This window comes from Nycticebus coucang, chromosome 17 (genome assembly GCF_027406575.1).
Source record: "Nycticebus coucang isolate mNycCou1 chromosome 17, mNycCou1.pri, whole genome shotgun sequence".
Classification (NCBI taxonomy): Eukaryota; Metazoa; Chordata; class Mammalia; order Primates; family Lorisidae; genus Nycticebus; species Nycticebus coucang.
The window spans coordinates 38,466,702-38,482,788 of NC_069796.1; the positions used below are offsets into that span (position 1 = coordinate 38,466,702).

The window sequence follows — 16,087 nt, forward strand, 5'->3', positions numbered from 1 at the left end:
CAGATTAAAAAAAAAATTACAAAACTGTGGGCTTTTTTCTTGTTAGGTAAAATCTTACTCTCATGCAGCAGTCAAAGCTCTAAGAGGTGATGATCAGTTAAAGTGGGCAGGGGCCCCAGATCTGTCTGTCCTGCCCTTTTTTACTCCATGTTTGAAAACCCAGGTTAAACCCTGGTCTGTGGTGGCCAACCTCCCCTTGAGGGCCTGGAATTCCCAGAGAAGTATACTCACCCTCCTTTTCAGGATCACCTTTTAGTAGAAGTTCCTCCTGGAGTCTAACTCAGTGTTGCCACACCTGCCTCTTTCTAAAAATAACCAGCCCTTTTCTGTAGAGGTTTGGTGTTGGGCCTGATAATCTGTATTTTAACAAATCCTGGCAATACTTATGACCAGGCACAAGTAGGAAGTTTGGGATTCACTTAATGCCTGTGGCAGCAACTGCAGCTTGTACTGCTGCAGCCTAGAGGCTGAGCAGTCTTCTTCTGGCAGCCTCTCCTGAGCCCCCAGTATTCCTCCTCCAGAGAAGAGTGGAGGTTCTAGGGGCATTCAAAGCTAAAAGAGGGGAAGGAAAAAAGTGGCTCAACCAGAACTGGGAGAAATGCCCTGGATTCCTACTTACAGCTGTCCAGGGCCCCTGGAGGAGCTTGTCTGTGTCCCCGCTGGCAGACACAGGGGCCAGGGGCAAAGAGGGGAGGAGGAGAGCCAGAATACAGCCCACTTCATATTATATCTGCCCTCCCCATCTGGGATTAGATTGGGCAGGAAACCTCTGGGAAATGTGGGCTGGTCCTGATTCATTTTAAATAGGGGCAGGTGTAGATAATGGATAAAGTGGGTCTCCTCATTTTACAGAAGAGAAAAAGACCCAGAAGGGAGTGGGGCTGGCCTGGGCAGGGCAGTGAGAACTCATGACCTGGTCACACACATGGTCCCACAGTGGGTTGGGCAGAGCAGGTCCTGACTCCCCTGCCAGTGCTCTCCCCAGAGGCCCCCTTGGTGGCTTCCTCGTGAGCTCCTTTTAAGGCTAAGTGAGCTCCAGTTGGGACCTAAGAATAGAGGAAAACCCCAAGCCTTCTCCTTCCTCCTGGCATAGCCAGGGCACCGGGTGCTGGGTGGGGCCAAGGTAGCCTGGCTTTCTGTGAGCCTCCCTGGTGGCGCCGCACCCGCCCAGCACCCTGGACAGCGCTGCATGCTGGGCCTCCTGACAGCCGTCTCCGACTGCGGGCTGCTCTTTGGCTTCTCTGGGGGTGGCCCCTGCTCTAATAAAGCTGCTTTTCTGTTGACTTCTTTGCCTCCTCTCTTAACTCCCCCTTAAAGGCAGCCCCAAGCGCAGTTCCCTTCATTAACCACAAAGATTCACTCAACTCTGGCTCCTGGAGACAGGGTGAGAGAACATGGGAAGAGGCCAGTGGGCAGGCTGCTGGCAGGCTGCGGTTCTCTCCATCACTCACCAGTGGGAATGGAGGGGGCCTGGAGGGGGCGCTGGATCCTTCTCCAGTTCCTCCCTGCCTGGATCTTCCCCAGAGGGCTTTGGTGCATTCTGGAGGGCACAATAGAGATTCAAGAGGTAACAGGGAAGGCAGGGACTAGGCATAAGGGGCTGGCTTGGGTCAGGGGAGGCTGGGGGGCTTGTCCGGCAGGGTAGTGAGGGGCTGGCACCCAGACCCCAGCCAGAAGTATCCAAGGAGCTCATCTTGGCCAGCCTAGGCAGGCTGCTCCAGTGCTGGTTCTGCTGGGCTTTAACATCCCCAGCTCCCGCTCTGGCTGACTGACCTCTCCATTTCTCTGCTGCCAGGTCTAGTGGAGTCCTAGGAGCAGCCAGGAAGGGGTGGAAGCAGTGGCTGCCATGGATGAGGATAAGCTCCCCTCTGCCCTGCCTGAGGAAGGTGGTACCACCTGGGACCCCAACCTGGACCCAGATGAGGAGCCCAGGGTCCAGAGTAGAACAGCAGCTGATGAGGGCCTGGGAAGCAGCCTTGGGTGCCTGGGGCACGAGCAAAGGGGCATGCTGGCATGTGCTGAGGAGCCCACAAAGAACGTGGATGTGGCTCTCCATGGCCTCAGCCTTGGCCTCTCTCTTACCAATGGCCTAGCCCTGGGACCAGACTCGAGCATTCTGGAAGATTCAACAGAATCCAGGCCTTGGAGGACTGGTGAGCTGGCAGAGGGGGATGATACCCCCGGGAGCCTTTGTTCAGACACTGAAGACCCTCAGCTGGGGTAAGCTGGTTATCTTGGGATGGGGGTCATCACTGTTCCATGGCAATGTGGCCTGGGCCTACCCACTGAATCTTTCTGGGTCTCATTTTTCTCATACATTAAGTGGGATTTCATGTTTCTATTTTGCTCAACTTAGAATGTTTTGGGAGGCTAAAGCTATGAGAAGGAATTCAAAGGCCAGGAGACTTGTTGTGCTTCCCAACCCTCAGCTCCCAGACTGTCACGGGCCATTTCTATGTGGGTTGAAGTGCTGTATTCCCTTTATCCTAAGCTGGGCATTTGAGTCCCTTTAAAAGGCCTTGATGTGAAAGGTCATCCCATCCATTCCTCTGCTTCCTGGAGATGAGAATCTCCCAATCCTGCAACTGACTCCAGGAAGGATTTGTGGGTTAATCCCTCTGACTACCCTTGTCTGAGGCCATTGGGAAGTTCCAACTGGAATCTCACTTACATCCAACTTACGAGAATTACAGCCCCATTTCTGTTATCCTTAGCAGGCTCTGGAGAGACCTGGAGTCTTGGAGGTCTTTGTTTTCTCAGCCCACCCTGGAGTCCATTTGGACAAGGAGGGTGGGGATGTGGCAGGGGGATGTCTAGAAGACTCTAGGGTGGGCTGAGAAAAGAAAGCATTTAGAAGTCTTAGTGTGCACAACCATAGGTGTGCAGGAGGTGTGTAAGTGTGTGTGTGGGGGCATACATGTGAGTGCCTGGCCTTCACGTTGGTGTGTACATGTTGGGATATGTGTGGTTGTATGTTGTGGGTAGGGGTGTTGGTGTGTACATATTGTATAGGGATAAATGTCTCTAGGTCTGTGTGAGTAGGAATGCGAGTACATGGCTTTGGGTCCCTGTTGCACTGGGTGTGCCATGGCCATTAGAGAGTTTCCATCCAGGGAGAGTCTAGGGCAGCCCCCTGGATGGCAGTAGGGTTGGGGCAGGGGCTGGGCCTTCTTAGAGCACACTGTCTTTTTTGTCCTGAGTAGAGTGCAGCGGCATCATTATAGCTCCCTGCAATCTTAGAATCCTGGGCTGCAGGGATCCTGCTGCCTCAGCTTCCTAGTAGCTGGGACTACAGGTGTGCACCACGACACCTGACTGGGTTTTTTATTTTTTGTAGAGATGGGGGTCTTGCTCTTGCTCAGACAAGTCTCGAACTCCTGAGTTCAAGAAATCATCCTGCCTCTGCCTCCCACAGTGCTAGGATTTAGGTTGCATGTTTACTTGGGATGGCTGAGGGTGGGTGCAGATAGAGGTTTGGAGATTGGGATGATTGTCTTCAAGTCCCTGTAAGAGCCACCCTTAGGTCTGCTTCGTTGCCTGAAGGGGTAAGAGACGGGGGTTCCATTCATGACTCTGGCAATGGACTGAGAGCTCCCCAAGGGCAAGGCTGTCTTGTTTGAATGTCTCTGGAACCCAGAACAGGCCTGGCAGAGGTGTCTTTGCTGGGAAGACTTCAGGTATTTGCCCTGGTGGCCAGAGCAGTGATCCTTCTCTTCCCTCCCCTCCTCCTGGAGGTCAGCAGAGGCAGCTTTTACTTTTCTGGATTCTTCCTTCCCATTTTAGTCCTTGGCAGAAGAATGCCTATGGAGGCTGTAGTCTCAACTCCTGTTGGAGCTGGGGCAGGGGAGGTAGCTTCTCTAGAAAGCACACTGGCCTGAATCTTAGGCACTGGGAGGTCCAAGTGGGATGTTTGAGGGGAAGGGGTACTTTCCAGTCCTTTCCTGGGCAGCAGATACTGGGGAAAAAGCAGGGTGTAGCCAGATCCTAAGGAGAGAGGCTGAAGTGGAGGGAGGGGTTTGCTTCCTTGAAAATGATAGTGGGAAAAAAAAAAAAGAAAAGAAAAAAAGAAAGGGGCTTAAGCTGGGTGAAGAGCACTCTGGGCAGAGGAAACAGCTGATGCAAAGGCCACTGTGGGTTCTGCAAGAGCTTTAGAAGTGTGGGTGGATTGTGGGGCTGGCAAACATATGTTCATTACCCTGTGCATCATTTAGCAAGATTTACTGGGCACCTATACTATGTGCTGAGTGCTACCTAGCCTTACCAAGCTTTTGTTCTGGGGCTAGAGAGCATATGATAAATAGTATTTATTCAAACAGTGATACATGCTGATAAGGGGCAGAGAGGAGATGAAATGATGTCCCAGGGAGGAGGCCACATGGTGTGGGCCTGACTCTCTTGGCCTGAGGAGGGGACATTGAGGCAGGACTTGAGAGCTGAGGTGCAGTTGGCTGAGCTAAGAACCTCCCTGGTGGTAGGAATTGCAAAGTTATGGCCCAGTGTGATACTAGCTGTGATAGGAGATGCCCACTCTGCTCTGGGTGCCCAGAGGGAGTAGGCTGAGGGAAGTGGCCTCACAGCCATTCATTTGGACTGATGTTTGATGCCTGCTGTGGGCCAGGCCCTGGGCTGAGCACTATAGAGGACAGAGACAATATCTATTCCTTCACCACTCTATCCTCAGTCCAGTATCTGGCACAGGACTGGAGGCAGGCCCACACCATGTGGCCTCATCCCTGGCACCTCACATTCCTTCATGCCCAGTAAGTACTGGCTGAAGGAATAAATAAACAGGACACAATTCTTACCTGCTCTCTGCCCCCAGCAAGCTTCCAGACACATATTGGTGCAGCCACCAGCACCCTTATGGGAGACAACTTGGCAGGGTGGTAATTGGCTCATTGCATCCCACAGGCTGGGAGGTCCTGGGGAGCCAGACGTGCGGGATGGCTTCAGTGCCACATTTGAGAAGATTCTGGAGTCAGAGCTGCTGCGGGGCACCCAGTACAGCAGCCTCGACTCCCTAGACGTGCTGAGCCTCACAGACGAGAGTGACAGCTGTGTCAGCTTCGAAGCCCCTCTCACGCCGCTCATCCAGCAGCGGGCCCGTGATAGCCCTGAGCCAGGGGCTGGGTTGGGCATTGGGGACATGGGGTGTGAGGGGGACATGGGGGCAGCGGGTGGTGATGGGGAGCTGGGCAGCCCCCTGCGGCGCTCCATCTCCAGCAGCCGCTCGGAAAACGTCTTGAGCCACCTGTCTCTCACGGCTGTGCCCAATGGATTCCACGAAGATGGACCCCAGAGCCCAGGTGGGGACGAGGATGATGATGATGAGGACACAGACAAGTTGCTGAATTCTGCCAGGTGATGTAAGGCCTACGCTGGGAGCTGGGAGGACCATTGAGCAGGTGGGGAAACTGAGACCCAGAGGAGGAGAAACCAGTTAGAGAAACCCAGTGTCCAGAGTTGACAAGCCCTGTCCAGCATCGCCTTGCACCTAGACTTCACACCTCAGGTCTTGAGGTTCCATTCTGCTCTTCCAAATCTCAGCTCATATGAGGTCAGGGAGCTGAGCTGGGATTTCACTTGAGAGGCTCTTCTGAAAGTCTGACTTGATTCCCTCCTGTTGCAGTGGAGCTTCTTTCCCTGCGGTGGTCCCTGCACGGGTTTTCAGAGGTCTGGGGAGACCCCGCGCCTTCCCCAGGGCCTCTGACCTTGGGCCTCTGATCCTATGCCTTTCTACTCCACCTTCCATCTGTAGTGACACCAGCCTGAAAGACGGCCTGTCAGATTCAGACTCAGAGCTGAGCAGCTCAGAGGGGCTGGAGCCTGGTAGCACAGACCCGCTGGCCAACGGGTGCCAGGGCGTCAGTGAAGCTGCTCGCCGCCTGGCACGCCGCCTCTATCACCTTGAGGGTTTCCAACGCTGTGATGTGGCCCGGCAGCTGGGCAAGAAGTGAGTACCATCTCCCGCACCTTCCTCCCCAGGCACACCCAGTGGCCTCCTCAGCCTGAAGGGGGCGTGGGTGATTCCTTCCAGGGGTGCCTAGTGCTGGTGGTGCTCCTAACAGCCCTCCAAGGATACCTCCTCCTGCCGGTGTCCTCATTCCTGGCCTCGCCCTAAATCTGTTTCCTTTCTGGGCTGCTTGGGTGAGGGCTGATGCTCTGGGGTGGGGGTGGGGGCAGCCCTTAGGGCTGGTAGTGTAGGATGTGGGATGTGGCTATGGGGTCACAATGGATGGTAACAAGGACAGAGCAGGGGGACAGGAACTAGGCCTTCCTATTGGGGCCAGGGAGAGAGGAGAACCTGGGCCAGGAGACGCAGTTGTGACCTAGAGCTCAGGAAGGGGTCCCTGCTCTCAGTAAGCCCTGTTGTCCTTGGGTGCCAACTGAAGGGGCTGAAGTCCCCAAAGCACAAGCCTAGCCTGCAGACTGATGCAAAGTATCTAGATGAGGATCCTGAAGGGGCCCAGGGGCCAGGTACAGACTATGAGACAGAGGAAGTCTGACGTCCAGTGTGTCTGCCTCCTTTGGCCCTTCTGTCCAGAGTGCCTCTCGGCACCCACACAGAGGCTCTGAGATGTGCTGCTCATGAGGCTCAGGGAGACAGTCCAGACCTTTGGCTAGGAACTGGTGCTGACATGGAAGATTTAGGCCTCATGGAGCTCTCCTGTTCTCCCTTCTCCCTCCTCCATCCTGTGCAGCCTCCACTTTCCTGCCCAGGGGTCCCCACAACAGCCCCATCCAGAAGGCAAAACTCAGGTGCCCCTACCCCTCCTGCTGTGCTAGAACCCCTGGAACCTGATGACATTCTTTCAGGGACCTGCATTATGGTTTGTTCTCCCCTCCCCTGTCTTTTCAACCCCTCCCTCCACAGGAGTCTTTCCACCAGCAATTAATTGCTCAGGTCTCTCCCAACTGAAAACCCCAAATCCTTCCTCATCTCCATTTTCTCTTCCAGCCTTTCTACAACCAAAATTCTTGGGTTTTCTGCCCAGGGTGGCCTCTATCTCCTTTCCTCCACACTCAGCACCTCTTTGCTGAGGTCATCGGCAGCTTGTGTCTTTGAATCTGGAGGCTGCTACTCAGCCGGACCTCACCTTACCCCCTTCAGTGGCATTGACAGGACTGGCCACTCCTTTTTGTTTTTAGAGGTTCTAGCAGGGGAGTGCAGCTACTTGTATACCCTTGACCGAAGATGGTCCTCCCCTATCGGGGAAGTTCGTCCTCTTTGACAGAGTGTGCAGCTTCCAGAGGGGTGGAAGAGAACACCTACCTAGCCAGCCAGATCAGCTGAATCAACCCTGGCCATCAATGGAGTGACAGATGTCGAAGACAGATCGCCCTCACATCCTTGCCACTCCTTTTAAATTCAACTTTTTATTGAATTAAATAAAATTTCAAATTTCAGGGGCAGCGCCAGTGGCTCAGTTGATAAGGCGCTGGCCCCATATACCGAGGGTGGCGGGTTCAAACCCAGCCTTGGCCAAACTGCAACTAAAAAATAGCTGGGCGTTGTGGTGGGCACCTGTAGTCCCAGCTGCTTGGAAGGCTGAGGCAAAAGAATTACTTAAGCCCAGGAGTTGGAGGTTGCTGTGAGCTGTGTGATGCCACAGCACTCTCCTGAGGGTGATAGAGAGACTCTGTCTCTACAAAAAAAAAAAAAAAATCCAAATTTCAAAAATTTCAAATTTCACACAAAAATAGAGAAAATATTACCTCCATATATCCATTACTCAGCTTCAAGGTTACCACTTCTTCATTCTTGTTTCATCTATTTCCCACAGCACCCCGCTATTTTCTGGAATATTTTAATGTATATTTCAGACATTTGCCATTTGATCCATAAATACTTTTGTGTTATCTCTAACTGATAAGGAATTTTTTACATAATTATAATTCCATGTAGAATTAACAAAAATTCCTTAGTATCTTTTTTTTTTTTTTTTTTTTGAGACAGAATCTCACTTTGTCACCCTTGGTAGAATGCCGTGGCATCATAGCTCACAGCAACCCTTAAACTCTTGGGCTCAAGCAATTCTCTTGCCTCAGCCTCTTGAGTAGCTGGGACTATAGGTGCCCGCCAAAATACCCGGCTATTTTTAGAGACAGGGTCTCACTCTAGTTAAGTCTGGCCTCGAACTCCTGAGCTCAGGCGATCCACGTGTCTTGGCCTCCCAGAGTGCTAGGATTACAGGCATGAGCCACTGTGCCCAGCCTAAAAATTAGTTAGTATCTTCAACATTCATTGTGTGTTTAATTTTCTCTGATTGTCTCAAAAATGTTGATTGGTTCAAATCAAGATCCAACAAGATCCACACATTGCATTTGACCAATATGTCTCTTAAGTCTTTTTTAATCAGTAACAGTCCAACAGTCCCTTTCCCATTTTAAATGCCAGGTATTTGTTGAAGAAACAGAGCCATTTGTCCTGAAGAATTTTCCACATTCTGGAGGTGGTATCCTTATAGTGTTATTTAACGTGTTTCTCTATTTCCCATGGATCCTGTAAATGGGAGGGAGCTCTTGAGGCTTAATTAGAATCAGGTGGGAATTCGTTCTAATTTTGAGAAGAATTCTTCATGCCTGTCTTCTTGAAACACTTTCTTTGTCAGCCTGCAGGACCACATGCCCCACCTCTCTGGCTGCTGTTTCTTGGTCTCCTTTGCTGGCTCTCCTTCCTCCATCCACTGTGAATGGGCCCCTGGGCTGGTTGCCTGTCTGTGCACCCTCCTCTTACACAGCCTCCCCTCCCAGCTGAGTCATTGGCTATAGACTGATGTGTATCACAGGGATGCATTCAGCCCCATCTGTTATCCTGGGCTCTGATATCATCCCCAGGGGACCACTTTCTCAGTCATGCCCCACACCTATTCCATCTCCATGTCTGTGGTTTCTGCCTCCTAAATCTCTCCTGCCGACCCCTTCCATCTCCCTTGGGGCCACTACTGCAACTTCCCACTGGCTCTCTACTCAGCAGGTGGAATATTCCAAAATACAGATCTGACCATCCTTGCCTCAAGTCCAGAATTAAGTCCTGTGGCCTTCAGGTGCTGCCCCCTACCTCATCTCCCTAGCCATGTGGCCCTGCCGGGAGCTTTTTGGACATGTTGTGCAGTTTCCATGTGGGGACACCGCATTATGCCATTCCCTGCCCCCTTCACCTGGCTGGCTCTTACTTTCCTGTGTTGACTGAGACATATGTCCTCCAGGAAGCCCAAGGGCAGGAAAGTCTAGGGGTTGGGCAGGTCTGGGTAGGTGAGTCAGAGTACCCTGGGGCCTACTCCCTGAGTTCTCTCTATTAGTCTATCATCCTTGGGCTGGGCCCTTCTTCTAACTGATATCTCGTGCTCTCCTGGCAGCAATGAGTTCAGCAGGCTGGTGGCCGGGGAGTACCTCAGTTTCTTCGACTTCTCAGGCCTGACTCTGGACCGAGCACTCAGGTCAGTGGGGTGGGGACAGGGCAGTGCCCATAGGTCACATAGGCTGCATATCTGAATTCTCATGCCAGCTCTGCCATAGACTTGCTGGGCAACCTTGGGCAAGTCTCTTGACCCCTCTGGTGAGGCTGTGGGAAGGGGCTGTAAGAGCAGCTGCAGTCTAGCAACTCAGCGAGTACCACCTACAATGGTAGGAGCTGAGGATATGAAGGTGGAAATATGGTTTTGACTCTTTAGGAGAGGAGAAGAGGCAAAGGACTTGCCTGTATTGGGCACTTCCTGCTGACCTGATGCTATAGGTCTTCACATGCCCTGCTTACTTCAGCCTCACAGCACCCCTGTAAGGGAGGCACCATCACTCCTATTTTTCAAATGGAGAAACTACGGGCCAGAGAGGTGAAGACCTCTCCACAGGCATTAAGGGAGGAGATGGTAAAATGAGATTTGATCTCAGGTCATGTTGGTGTTTGGACCCCAGGAGTAGACTTCAGGAGGGCCAGGTGCAGGTCCCAGGGAGCAGGAAGGGTGGAAAGGGTAAATGTAGCCAAGGGTCTAGCAGGCTGTGGTGGCAGAGGCCAGCTGGGGAGACACCAGGCCAGGCCCTAGGAGAGACGGACAGCAGTCTCTGAGCTAAGGGGTGGGGTGGTCCATGCATATTACATGTTTTTACTGTGTCCCATTTTTTCCCCCTCTACTTCAGTTGAAATATGTTCTATTGACCTGAAATCAGCTCACTTACCCTTTTTCTGTGTCTAGTATGCCATTAATCCCATTAACTGAGTTTTAACTTTCTGTTATATTTTTTCTGTAAGTTCTAGAATTTTCATTTTATTAAAAATTTTTAATGGATTCTAATTCTCTGAGGAATTCCCCATCTTTTCACTCATTTTCTCCATGTTTTCCTCTCTTTTCTTGAAAATATTAGTTGTAAAGTCCTTGCTACTAACTCCCATATCTGCCTCATCCAAATCAGCTATACTTGTTCCTATTGTCCTTTTTTTATTGATTTTCCAGCAGATATCCTGTCCCTTCATATGCTTAATACTTTTTTTATTATATGGCATATACTTTGTATAGAATTGTGGGTTTAGGTTATTATACATTCCTCTAGAGGTTTACCTTGTTCTTTGCAAGGCAGTTAGAAAGAGGTATGAGGACATAGTCCTCAACCAGGGCCAAGCTGAAGAGAGCCTGCCCTAACATTTGGTATAGCCCAGGCTTGGCTCTGATCACAGGGAAGAGCCTCTGAGTTTTCTCTTGGGAGCCTGGTGTGTTCACTGGGGCAAACCCTTTTGTGGGTTCTGAAAGCTAATTCTGCCTCCTCAGTGTAGCCCAATACTGCCAAAAAAAAAAAAAAAATCCTTCTACTTCTCAGAGGCTTTCTGTTTAGATTTTTACCCATCTCTGAAATTTGGCAAATATCTCAAAGGAGAAACTGGCCATGAATGTACAAATCCCCAGGTTTGTCTCTTCAGCCTGGGGAAGCAGCCCAGTATCCAGCCTCTTGCCTGTGTTCCTAAGCAGGAGTGCCCCCAGGGAAAAAGTAGCTGCAGAAAGTTGGTTCTCTCTTCTCCACAATCTTGGCCCTTTGGTCTTTGTTTTCTCAGCAGTTTTCTGATAGCTTAAGACAATTCACTGTTTCCAGTGGAGTATTTGGTGTGCTGTAAGATACTCTGTCCTGAGCTGAGTCTTGAAGATTGCAGCAGAATGAGAAAGATTGGTCAGGGAAAGTGCTCAGTGGTCAGGTCATGATCAGGGGTGTGGGTGCTGGGCTGGAGGGCCTTGAAAGCCAGCCCAATTAGTGAGACTCCAATGCACAGGCACTGGGGAGCCACAGGAGATGCTGGCTGTAAAGCAATGTTATAGGAGGCAGTGCTGGTCCCAGGGTGCTGGTGGCCTTTGATCCAGAGGCATGCAGGCTTCTGAAGAGGGCTAGGTGGGAGAGGACAAGGCCCGAGGTTAAGCCGAGGAGAGGCCAGAGGGGATAGGTCAATGTGAGATGCTGCATAGGAGTAGAGTAGGGGCTGTAGTGCCAAGATGCAGGGGAGAGGGTGGGCGTGGGGAGGCTGAGCCAGGGACAGCTAGGGTTTGGTGGCTGTGCAGGCCTGGGGCTTGGGGAAGGGGAGTTTGGACTGGTGAATGGAGCTAGGATGGGTGGCTCACAGGGAGGACAGACTAAGGCTGAGCTGGGGTATGGATTTGAGAAGGTCCTGGTGGAGTGTGAGCAGAAGAGGGAGGAGCTGGGCTGGGGGACAAAGAGTATAAGGGAACAGGGAATAGGAGAGACAGGGAAAGGAGGAAAACTGGATGTCAGATAGAAGAGTGCTTTTGTACACTCCTATCTTTAAGAGTGTGGTGTGCAGGTTTGGATGTCTGGGAATCCTCAGGGGGTAAGGGTTGGCCAAGATGTGGCTTGCAGGTCCCATGTGCCTTAGTGGGCAGCAGGGGAGAGAAGACAGCAAAGTGGGCATTGTAGCCACCTTAGGCCAAAGGCAAATGAACCATAGCAACATTAGGAACAAGCCAGAGGGAGGCATAAACCCACTCAGCTTGCAGTTCCCTTTCACAAGGAAAGGGGTGTGCCCAGGCCCTGGGTAAGGGACCCTGGCTCCACCTCACAGCCCCTCTGGTTTTGGGATCAGTTGTCAGAGGCCCCTGAGAGGCAGATGACCTTTAAATTAGGCCTCAAGGGGGATTCAGAGCTGCTTGGTGGTGGTGGGGGGACTGGCCTGTTGAGCATGGAAACACCTGTCCTGTCCTGGGCATGAAGATGGTATGAGGAGGCAGCTGGTGGGTGGAGGGATGGCAGTTAGGGCAGTAAAGATGGCCATGCTGTGAGGATCTGGGGTGCTATTCTGAGCGTTCTGAGGATCCAGAGACAGGTTTAAAGCAGTGTGTCTTCACTGCATGTGTGTTTAGAGGGACCGCTTGGTGTCTGCAGGGAGCATGTACTGAGGGAGTAAGATGTGGACCTGTTGGAGGCTGTTGCAGGTGTCCTGGGGATATGATGAGGGCAGGGGAGGAGGAATTGAGATTGAGGGTGAAGAACAAACCATAGGGACTTGATAGGAGCTCAGTCTTGAGGTGGGGGGGCCCAAGGCTTAGCGGGCAGCCTGTGGAGGACTGGGGGGGAAGAGTGGGGGAAAGAGCACTCTGAGGGACAGGTGTGGACAGCTGGGCCCAAGTGTAAGGAGTAGTCATTTACCCCAAAGAGGAACTGGTGCTGGCATTGAGGTGCTCATCTGGCTTTGCTCTTCATAATCTGTCCCCTGGAGGGTGATGAGGACTGAAAATCTGAAACTCTAAAGTACTGCAGAGACCATCCTGGGGGCCTGAGGTCTCCTCAGGCCTGAAGGGGTGTCCAGACTCAGATGCTGGGGCACTAGAGCCCTGGCCCCTGGGGCAGGTGTGTGTGTGTGTGTGTGTATGGGTGTATGGGCCTCCTACGCTGGGTGAGGAGCCAGACCACACTCAGCAACCTTGAATCGCCTTCTAGAACATTCCTGAAGACTTTCCCACTGATGGGGGAGACTCAAGAGCGTGAGCGGGTCCTTACACACTTCTCTCGCCGCTACTGCCAGTGCAACCCTGATGACAGCACCTCGGAAGGTATGGCTACCTACCTTGCTGCACCCGACCCACCCAGTCCCTCCTAGCTAGACCCTGGCCTCCTTCTACTTCTGATCCACCTGGCACTTCTGTTCTGCTGCCAGGGCCGGAAGCTTTGTCCTCTCTGGCATATACAGTAAGTGCTCAATAACTGTTAAGTGAATAAACTGCAGCACATGGAATGAGAGTAAGCTTCCAAATGTATTGCCCATTGCTCTTCCAGCCCTGAAAATCCTCCATTCTAGGAACTTGGTTTTTTATTTCTTCATTATCCTTGGTACCTGCCATAATGCTAATTCTTGGGATGGTGGGGGTCTAGGGGCAGGACTTGATGAATGGGTGGACTCAAGTCCCAGGAACTGGGCAACTAGGTCTGTTATTGCAGGAGATAGGCCAATGCAGGGACATGGCCTAGGAGCCAGAGATACTCCTGGCTCTGAGGTTCAAAGTGGGTTTGGCCATAGGAGGCAGGGATCAGGGATGGAGTAGGCCCATCCTACTCCACTGACCCGGGGCAGGCACCGACCAGTGACTCTGGTGCTGCAGTGGGGGTTGGCAGGCAGCATCATGCAGGCCCTGGGCCATGAGGTATATTTGGCAGGTGGCTGGCCTCTTCCTGTTTCCAGGGTTGCTAGGCTGGCTCTATCGGGAGGCAGATGGGTGGCTGAGAGTGGGAATGAGTTGGGTCCTCACACTGAGAGTACCACTGTCTCTGATTTAGATGGGATCCACACACTCACCTGTGCCCTGATGCTGCTCAACACAGACCTGCACGGACATGTGAGTTGGGGCGGTGTGGAGGGGGACATCCTGTCACTCACTAGCCCTGAGTTGGCTGAGGGCTGCCCCTGACCCAGCTCTTTTGTGAGACCTCTCACTGAGTGATAGTGTTTCTGGTAGCAGACCTGGGAGTTGGACAGCTTGGCTAGATTTGGCCCTGCTCTAGTTTTATCTGCCTGCGTCCCTGCCCCCAAGGAGAGTAGTGAGGATAGTTGAGGCACAGTTGAGGAGTTTAGATGAGCTAAGCAAAATGTGTGCCCCTAATCAAGTCCATGCCAGACATGGACTCATGTCTAAAAGATCATGTACCCTTCCACTTCTGTCCTGCAAGCCTGGATGTGGGGTGTTGAAACACCACACCTCAGGCAGCCCCACAGGTCAGCCCCAAGTCCAACCAGGCCAGTAACGGAAGCGACAGGTGTAGGTGCCCCAGGCTGCAAGGCTGAGTCTGGGCCAGGCCCTGGGCTGTCTCAGTGCTTCTTGAGGCTCAATAACCCCTTCTTCTTCCCTCTGTCTGCTCCGGGACCCCTCTCTGGGCTCTTTTGCCTTCCCTCAGGTGGTAAGTGTAGCTAGTGGTATGCATGCCTAGACCACCCATCACCATGTCACCTCTGTGTCCCCCATCACACCGTCTGGCCCCACCCAATCACTTCCGTCATTGCTCACCCAGGGTGGTCGGATCCCCCTTTTTGGAGATATTTCAGTGAAGTATGGGGACAACAAGCCAGTGTCTGGTTTCAGACTTACCCAGAAAGGTCAAGGGGATGTGAGGTAGAAGAAGGAGCTGGAATGGACATTCTACCACAGTAGGACTTTAGGTTCTACTTTTGCCTCCATGTGGTAGCTGTGTGACCCTGCACAAGTCACTGGCCCTCTCTGAGTCTGAGGTTCTCATACTTGAGAGGGGGAATAATAATTTCCTCACAAATGTCATGGGCAAGACTGAGAAAGGCTAATGAAGACAATCCTGAGTGTCTGGGTCTGGCATCTAGTAAGAATTTTATTATGAATAATGTTAGTACATGAAAATAATAGTAGTCTTTATTATTCATATTAAAATTTAAATGATGGTGAACCTGAAGGCCCAATAAGGCCAGGTCTGCTGGCAGCCTGGGTGGGCACAGGGAAGAGGAGCAGAGAGTGCTGGGCTGTGGGCACCTGGGGCACCTGGCTTGGGGAAGGCTGGAGCCTCGATGCCCTCATCAAGAAGAGCAAATGTGGGCGGTGCCTGTGGCTCAGTCGGTAGGGCGCCGGCCCCATATACCGAGGGTGGCGGGTTCAAACCCAGCCCCGGCCAAACTGCAACCAAAAAATAGCCGGGCGTTGTGGCGGGCGCCTGTAGTCCCAGCTACTCAGGAGGCTGAGGCAAGAGAATCGCTTAAGCCCAGGAGTTGGAGGTTGCTGTGAGCTGTGTGAGGCCACGGTACTCTACCGAGGGCCGTAAAACTACAAAAAAAAAAAAAAAAGAAGAGCAAATGTGTGACAACTTTGGCTAAGTCTGCCTAGGCTAGTGGCTTGAGTCTGGAATAGGAGAGAAGACTCACGTATTCCATGCGAATGTCGCCAGTGCATGAACAAACTGATACTCCTCGAGGCTGTTCGCTCTACTTGTTTACGGAGAGCAGGTGTTGCTACCCTGCCTTGAAAGGAGCACAGACGTGCCCCTCCACTCCCTATCTCCACCCTTAGCTAGGCCTGGGGGTGATTTCAGGCCCAGTCACTCCTGGTGCCCTCCCCATGGCTAGGAACTACTAATGAGGGTGGCAGCCACTATTCAGGGAACCACCCCCCAGGTTGAGAACACCCCTTTGCTGGCTCTGGTCCCATGTGAGTGCCACAGCTGAGGAGGAACATCAGGGCTTCATAGATCAAAAGTGGGCAGGGCAGGACCATTCGTGTGTGCAGAAAACAGACATTGGCATCTCACACCTCTTTCTTGAGGCAGTGTGGCTTACCCATCAGGAGCAAGGCTTTTGGGTCAGTGTTCTCTGTATTTCTCTGTAGAAAGACTGTGTGGCCCAGGGCAAGTGATTTACCTCACTAAGCCTGTTTCCGCATCTTGAAGTTCTCACATATAACATGCTTTGCCCATGGCCTGGTGGTTGCAGTTCCTATGAGCTTTTGGAGGACCCCGATGCTTTGAGCTCTTCCTCACCCAACATCTCCATTCAGACAGGAGCCAGGTGTCTGGTGGGTGGTGGACTTCAGGATCACAGGCCTTGCCAAGCCTCAGAAATAGCTCTGCCCAGACAGAAAGGCAG

The 16,087-nt window shown here is 52.2% G+C and overlaps 1 protein-coding gene across 2 annotated transcripts in view; it reads left to right on the forward strand.

Annotated features, from left to right (window-relative positions):
- The window catches only part of PSD2 (pleckstrin and Sec7 domain containing 2), a 56,321-nt gene that overhangs the window by 19,154 nt on the left and 21,080 nt on the right, over positions 1 to 16,087 (forward strand). The window contains exons 4-9 of one of the 2 annotated variants that reach the window (XM_053566449.1): positions 1,796 to 2,220; positions 4,912 to 5,361; positions 5,759 to 5,953; positions 9,360 to 9,440; positions 12,934 to 13,046; positions 13,768 to 13,826. In XM_053566449.1, the coding sequence (XP_053422424.1) occupies positions 1,847 to 2,220; positions 4,912 to 5,361; positions 5,759 to 5,953; positions 9,360 to 9,440; positions 12,934 to 13,046; positions 13,768 to 13,826 (1,272 nt within the window). In that variant the 5' untranslated portion in view covers positions 1,796 to 1,846. The remainder of the gene's footprint in view (positions 1 to 1,795; positions 2,221 to 4,911; positions 5,362 to 5,758; positions 5,954 to 9,359; positions 9,441 to 12,933; positions 13,047 to 13,767; positions 13,827 to 16,087) is intronic. The other variant, XM_053566450.1, reaches the window with a different exon arrangement.